Source organism: Carcharhinus amblyrhynchos, unplaced genomic scaffold, assembly GCF_965287045.1.
Source record: "Carcharhinus amblyrhynchos unplaced genomic scaffold, sCarAmb.v2.hapA scaffold_726, whole genome shotgun sequence".
Taxonomy (NCBI): domain Eukaryota; kingdom Metazoa; phylum Chordata; class Chondrichthyes; order Carcharhiniformes; family Carcharhinidae; genus Carcharhinus; species Carcharhinus amblyrhynchos.
In genome coordinates, this window is record NW_027650466.1 from 49898 (window position 1) to 57500 (window position 7603).

Below are 7603 nucleotides of genomic sequence, written 5' to 3' on the forward strand. Positions count from 1 at the left end.
CCCTGCCGATTCCCGGCTCTCTGGGTCCCACGTTTCCGTATATGCTGAGGGCCAACGTGGTCTCAGAATCACTGCCCTGCTCTGGTAACACGGAGCACAATCTGTGTCCCAGGCACTAACCAGTCAACCAATCGCTCCCACTATCGGACGGGCGGTGATATTCCTGATCGGGTGGTGCTGGGGTTACGCTAATCCCTGCCTCGCCCGCCCACTGTGACCTCCGATGCCAGCTGGAGCGGGTGCGGGGGATCGTTGCCCTTGTGGTGGGGTGTCTTGCTGTTTGCCAGAGGGTGGCATTGCCCCCACACTTGTCACGGTGCCTGTGTTCTCAGGATCTTCACCCTGGCCCTGATTGGGGTCAGTATTGCCTGGATTCCGATCGTTCAGACGGCTCAGAGTGGGCAACTCTTCGACTACATCCAGTCCATCACCAGCTACCTGGGCCCACCCATAGCCTCCGTCTTCCTGCTGGCCATCTTCGTCAAACGTGTGAACGAGCAGGTACGTTTGCCTCTTTTATACTTCCCTGTATCCTCCCTCACTGTATCCTCCCATCCGTCTCTCCTTGCCAGGGGTTTTGGGCTGTTTCTTAGAATCGTAGAAACCCAACAGTGTGGAAAGAGGCCATTTGGCCCATCGAGCCTGCACTGACCCAGGCCCTATCCCCGTCACCCAACATATTTACCACCCAACATCTTTGGACACTCAGGGTCAATTTAGCACGGCCAATTAGCCTAACCAGCGCATCTTTTGGGGTGTGGGAGGAAACCGGAGCACCCGGAGAAAACCCACGCAGTCACGGGGAGAATGTGCAAACTCCCACAGACACCCGCCCAAATCCATGTGTCTGCACAGCAAACAGTGACAGTCACTGAGCTGTGGTGTTGCCCGTCAGTTGGTCCAGTTTAAGCGTACACTAACGGACGTGAAGCACTGGGCAACTCTCGAAACAACACCCAAGAGCAGCCCTCGTACGACCCACCGCGTGTACGCCCCTCGTTGGACAATGTGCAGACTCCACACAGACAGTGACCCGAGGCCGGGAATCGAACCCAGCTCCCTGGCGCTGTGAGGCCGCAGTGCTAACCCACTGTGCCACCGTGTCGCCCTGTTTCAGATTATCTCTCCAACCCAACACTCAGCAATAAATCAGATGTCTTTCTGCACTGAAGCCAGTGACTGGATGAGAGGCAAACACAGCACAGTAGGGATTGGAGACACCTCAGCGCTCGCTCGTACTCTCCAACCTGTCCTCTCTTGGGCATTCCAAAGCAGGATCGTTCCATCACTGGGGCACCAACTGCTGAGGCCTCAGGCTCTGCAATGCCCTCCATTTGCCTCGCCATCTCTCCCCCTCACATTCGCAAAAAAATTTGCACGAATCGCAAAAACCCAGCTTGCAGGTGCAGCAGGTGGTCAGGAAGGCGAATGGGATGCTGGCCTTCATAGCGAGGGGGATTGAATATAAAAGTAGGGAGGTCTTGCTGCAGCTGTATAGGGCATTGGTGAGGCCGCAGCTGGAGTACTGTGTGCAGTTTTGGGCGCCGTACTTACGCAAGGATATTTTGGCCTTGGAGGGAGTGCAGAGGAGGTTTACTAGGCTGATACCGGAGTTGAGGGGGTTGAGCTATGAGGAGAGGCTGAATAAACTAGGCTTGTACTCGTTAGAGTTTAGAAGAATGAGGGGAGATCTCATTGAGACGTATAAGATGATGAATGGGATGGATAGGATAGAGGTGGAGAGACTCTTCCCGCTCAGAAAGGACAGTAGGACTAGGGGGCACAGCCTCAAGATAGAGGGGGGGGCGGTTTAGAACGGAGTTGAGGAGGAACTTCTTCACTCCAAGGGTGGTGAATCTCTGGAATTCTCTGCCCGTTGAAGTGGTGGAGGCTACCTCGCTAAATATTTTTAAGTCACGGGTAGATAGGTTTCTGATAGACAAGGGAATTAAGGGTTATGGGGAGAAAGCAGGAAACTGGAACTGATCCACTTCAGATCAGCCATGATCTTATTGAATGGCGGGGCAGGCTCGAAGGGCTAGATGGCCTACTCCTGCTCCTATTTCTTATGTAATCCTCCTCAACAACCCAGGGAAAAGTCTTTTTCTGTATTGGGGAGGGGCGAATGCCTGAGGTGGGGTTGGGGGGGAACGCCCTCTGATTCTTGGGGAGCGGGGAAGAGCCCCCGTTACATGGTCAAACAGGGAGGTAGCCCCATGATTGTTGGGGTGGGAGGGTCTCTGAGGGAGGGGAGTTTATTTCCAGCACTGATTGGGGCACCGTGTAGAGACAGCGCCCTGGTCTGTGCGGAGCCAGCGTTGTTGGTTCTATCCGGAGAGAGAGGGTCTTTAATCAGAGCCTGACACTCAGGGGTTGTTCAAAATCCACTCAGGGTGAATGGGAAGCAGCCAGCGGGTTGTAACTATACCCAGCCTGGGGTTATAGCTCCCGCAGTGAGCCACAACGCAGCCTTTCCCTCACTCCCCTCACTAAAGCAGGGGCAGAGTTGGGGGGGCACCCGCTGTCTCACAGTGCCAGGGTTTGATTCTGTCTGTGTGGAGATCGCGCATTCTCCCCATGTCTGTGTGGGTTTCCTCCCAAAGCCCGATGATTAGATGATTGCTAAATTCTCCCTCAGTGTACCCCGAACAGGCGCCCGAGTGTGGCGACTAGGGGGTTTTCACACTAACTTCATTGCAGTGTTAATGTAAGCCTAGAATCATAGCGTCCCCACAGTACAGAAAGAGGCCCTTCGGCCCATCGAGTCTGCACCGACCATAAACCCACCCAGACCCTACCCCCCCCATATCCCTACATATTATACCCACTAATCCCTCTAACCTACACATCCCTGGACACTAAGGGGTAATCTTAGCACGGCCAATCAACCTAACCCGCACATCTTTGGGCTGTGGGAGGAAACCGGAGCACCCGGAGGAAACCCACGCCGACACGGGGAGAATGTGCAAACTCCACACAGATAGAATTGAGCCTGGATCCCTGGGGCTGTGAGGCAGCAGTGCCAACCACCGTGCCACCCCCCCCCCTACTTGTGACCTTACTAAATAAACTTGAGAAAGGGATGTAGGTGATGGGAAATGGCCTCTGGTTGGATTTCTACACAGTCCGACTCCCCTCCTTCGTGGAGTTAGCCACCGATTCTGACCCGACAGCAGTTCCGAAACAAACGCTTAAACTGGACCGGATACTGGGCAAGACGACAGCTCAGTGACTATCGCTGATTGCTGTGCAGATACATGGATTTGGGCCGGTGTCTGTGGGAGTTTGCACATTCTCCCCGTGCTTGCGTGGGTTTTCTCCGGGTGCTCCGGTTTCCTCCCACACCCCAAAAACGTGCTCTTAGGCTGATTGGTGTAACAAATTATCCCTAAATTAGTCTCCCCTCAATCTTCCCCAATAGGCGTAGACAAGGGTCATAGGGAGAGGAGGGCAGTCACAATGTTAAAATGATGGCACGGGCTCGTTGGGCCGAAGGGCCTGTTTCCCGTGCTGGGCTGTTCTTTGTTCTAAACCCTGTTCCAGGACCTGGTCTTTACCAGTGGCACATTTCGGCACAACCCCCTCAGCTCTGCTGATGCCTGCATCTCATTCCAGTTTCGATTTCAGTTCCACTTTCCACTTTAGTTTCCGTTTCAGTCTCTACCCGAGTTTCCATTTCAGTTTTGGTTTCGGTTTCCACTTTAGTTTCGGTTTCAGTCTCAGTTTTTTGGTTCCCACTCTAGTTTTGGTTTCGGCCTCAGTTTTGGTTTCCACTTTAATTTCGGTTTCAGTCTCAGTTTCTGTTTCCACTTTAGTCTTGGTTTCAGTCTCAGTTTTGGATTCCACTTTAGTTTCAGTTTCAGTCTCAGTTTCGGTTTTTCCCCTTTAGTTTCGGTTTCGGTTTCCCCGGGAAACCTGAAGGTTTGGTTTCCCTCTCGGTTATGGTCTGAGACCAAAAGATTCGACAGCACGGATGCCAACACACGTGGCGTATGTTGATTCCTTCGATCCCAGCCAGACAATAATTGAGATATCGCAATCGACCTCAGTACCTTTCAGTTAAGGAAGTGACTGTGTGGTGATGATGCTCCTGTTATTCCCAAGAGGGGAGAGTTTAAATCCCACCAGTCTGAGAATTTGAATCTTTTTTTAAAACATCTAGGACTTAAAAAGCTGCAATGGGTAAAAATGACCATGAAACTTGCAAACCTGAAGGTGTGGGGTGTGTGAAAGATGTTTGTGGATTCTCTGAGATGTACTAACGTGACCTTGTTTCAGGGTGCGTTTTGGGGGTTGATTTTCGGTCTTCTTGTTGGATTGTCCCGAATGATTCCCGAGTTTGCATTTGGAACCGGAAGCTGTGTGAAACCCAGCAACTGCCCTGTGATTATCTGTGGAATCCACTACCTGTACTTTGCAATCATCCTGTTTGTAGTCACCAGCCTGGTGGTCCTCATCCTGTCCGTGCTGACAAAACCCATCGATGACAAACACGTGAGTCATCCCCGCGAGGAAATTTCACTCTGTGCTCACTCACGTAATCACAAAGCCTGATGTATTCCAGATAATCCGGGGAGTTTGGGATGATCCGTGTGTGTTTGGGGTGATCCGTGTGCGTTTGGGATGATCCGTGTGCGTTTGGGATGATCCGTGTGCGTTTGGGGTGATCCGTGTGTGTTTGGGATGATCCGTGTGCGTTTGGGATGATCCGTGTGCGTTTGGGGTGATCCGTGTGTGTTTGGGATGATCCGTGTGCGTTTGGGATGATCCGTGTGCGTTTGGGATGATCCGTGTGCGTTTGGGATGATCCGTGTGCGTTTGGGGTGATCCGTGTGTGTTTGGGATGATCCGTGTGTGTTTGGGGTGATCCGTGTGTGTTTGGGATGATGCGTGTGCGTTTGGGATGATCCGTGTGCGTTTGGGGTGATCCGTGTGTGTTTGGGATGATCCGTGTGTGTTTGGGGTGATCCATGTGTGTCTGGGATGATGCATGTGTGTTTGGGATGATCCGTGTGTGTTTGGGGTGATCCGTGTGCGTTTGGGATGATCCGTGTGCGTTTGGGGTGATCCGTGTGTGTTTGGGATGATCCGTGTGTGTTTGGGGTGATCCGTGTGCGTTTGGGATGATCCGTGTGCGTTTGGGGTGATCCGTGTGTGTTTGGGATGATCCGTGTGTGTTTGGGGTGATCCGTGTGTGTTTGGGATGATGCGTGTGCGTTTGGGATGATCCGTGTGCGTTTGGGGTGATCCGTGTGTGTTTGGGATGATCCGTGTGTGTTTGGGGTGATCCATGTGTGTCTGGGATGATGCATGTGTGTTTGGGATGATCCGTGTGTGTTTGGGATGACCCGTGTGCGTTTGGGATGATCCGTGTGTTGTTTGGGATGATCCGTGTGTGTTTGGGATGATCCATGTGTGTTTGGGATGATCCGTGTGTTGTTTGGGATGATCCGTGTGTGTTTGGGGTGATCCGTGTGTGTCTGGGATGATGCATGTGTGTTTGGGATGATCCGTGTGTATTTGGGATGATCCGTGTGTGTTTGGGGTGATCCGTGTGTGTTTGGGGTGATCTGTGTGTATTTGGGATGATCCGTGTGTGTTTGGGGTGATCTGTGTGTGTTTGGGGTGATCCGTGTGTGTCTGGGATGATCCGTGTGTGTTTGGGGTGATCCGTGTGTGTTTGGGATGATCCATGTGTGTTTGGGATGATCCGTGTGTGTCTGGGATGATCCGTGTGTGTTTGGGATGATCCGTGTGTGTTTGGGGTGATCCGTGTGTGTCTGGGATGATCCGTGTGTGTTTGGGGTGATCCGTGTGTGTTTGGGATGATCCGTGTGTGTTTGGGATGATCCGTGTGTGTTTGGGGTGATCCGTGTGTATTTGGGATGATCCGTGTGTGTTTGGGGTGATCTGTGTGTGTTTGGGATGATCCGTGTGTGTTTGGGATGATCTGTGTGCGTTTGGGGTGATCCGTGTGTGTCTGGGATGATCCGTGTGTGTTTGGGATGATCCGTGTGTGTTTGGGATGATCCGTGTGTGTTTGGGATGATTCGTGTGTGTTTGGGGTGATCCGTGTGTGTTTGGGATGATCTGTGTGTGTTTGGGATGATCCGTGTGTTTGGGATGATCCGTGTGTGTTTGGGGTGATCCGTGTGTTTGGGATGATCCGTGTGTGTTTGGGGTGATCCGTGTGTGTTTGGGATGATCCGTGTGTGTTTGGGATGATCTGTGTGTGTTTGGGGTGATCCGTGTGTGTTTGGGGTGATCCGTGTGTGTTTGGGATGACCCGTGTGTGTTTGGGACGATCCGTGTGTTTGGGATGATGCGTGTGTGTTTGGGATGATCCGTGTGTGTTTGGGGTGATCCGTGTGTGTTTGGGATGATCCGTGTGTGTTTGGGATGATCTGTGTGTGTTTGGGGTGATCCGTGTGTGTTTGGGATGATCCATGTGTGTCTGGGATGATCCGTGTGTGTTTGGGATGATCCGTGTGTGTTTGGGATGACCCGTGTGTGTTTGGGACGATCCGTGTGTTTGGGATGATGCGTGTGTGTTTGGGATGATCCGTGTGTGTTTGGGATGATCCGTGTGTGTTTGGGGAGTTCCTGGATAGACCGAGGGATTTGTTTTGGAATATTGGTGCGTTGCGATTATAGATGAATCCCAGTTTTAGGGGGGGTGGGTTTTGTTTCGGTGAGTGTAATGATGTGATGTCTGTTCCAGCTTCACCGACTGTGCTGGAGTTTACGGAACAGCACTGAGGAACGGGTCGACTTGGACGCTGACGACTGGAAAAACGAGGGTGACGATAAATTGGACTCTGAGGAAGGTGATTAACTAACTCACCGGAGATAACGATTGCTAACACCCTGCGCGCACACACACCCTCCAAAAGGACAGAGCGGGTGGCAGCCTAGTGATGTAGGTTGAAGAGGGAGTTGCCCAGGGAATCCTCAGCGTCACCGCCCCCCCCCCCGATTACCACACACCATCCCCCCCCCTCGGCTGATCAATCAGTGCCCCTTCATGTTCAATAACTCTTGGAGGAGGTGCCGAGGGTGTCTCGGGCTCAGACCCTGGATTGGGGGGGTTTCCACGTCCCACCAAGAGTGGCTCAGTCTCTGAGTTATTCACCAGGCAATGAGAGTGAGAGGAAACAACACACGGATCATCCCAAACAACACACGGATCATCCCAAACAACACACGGATCATCCCAAACACACACACATCATCCCAAATACACACGGATCATCCCAAACAACACACGGATCATCCCAAACAACACACGGATCATCCCAAACACACACACATCATCCCAAGTACACACGGATCATCCCAAACAACACACGGATCATCCCAAACACACACGGATCATCCCAAACGCACACGGATCATCCCAAACACACACGGATCATCCCAAACAATACACGGATCATCCCAAACAACACACGGATCATCCCAAACACACACGGATCATCCCAAACAACACACGGATCATCCCAAACAACACACGGATCATCCCAAACAACACACGGATCATCCCAAACACACACGGATCATCCCAAACAACACACGGATCATCCCAAACACACATGGATCATCC

General features: G+C 52.1%; 1 protein-coding gene across 1 annotated transcript in view; it reads left to right on the forward strand.

The window, feature by feature from the left end:
* The window catches only part of slc5a1 (solute carrier family 5 member 1), a 54479-nt gene that overhangs the window by 42373 nt on the left and 4503 nt on the right, over nucleotides 1-7603 (forward strand). Inside the window, exons 10-12 of the mRNA XM_080184429.1 lie at nucleotides 333-501; nucleotides 4279-4494; nucleotides 6722-6827. Of these exons, the coding sequence (XP_080040555.1) occupies nucleotides 333-501; nucleotides 4279-4494; nucleotides 6722-6827 (491 nt within the window). The remainder of the gene's footprint in view (nucleotides 1-332; nucleotides 502-4278; nucleotides 4495-6721; nucleotides 6828-7603) is intronic.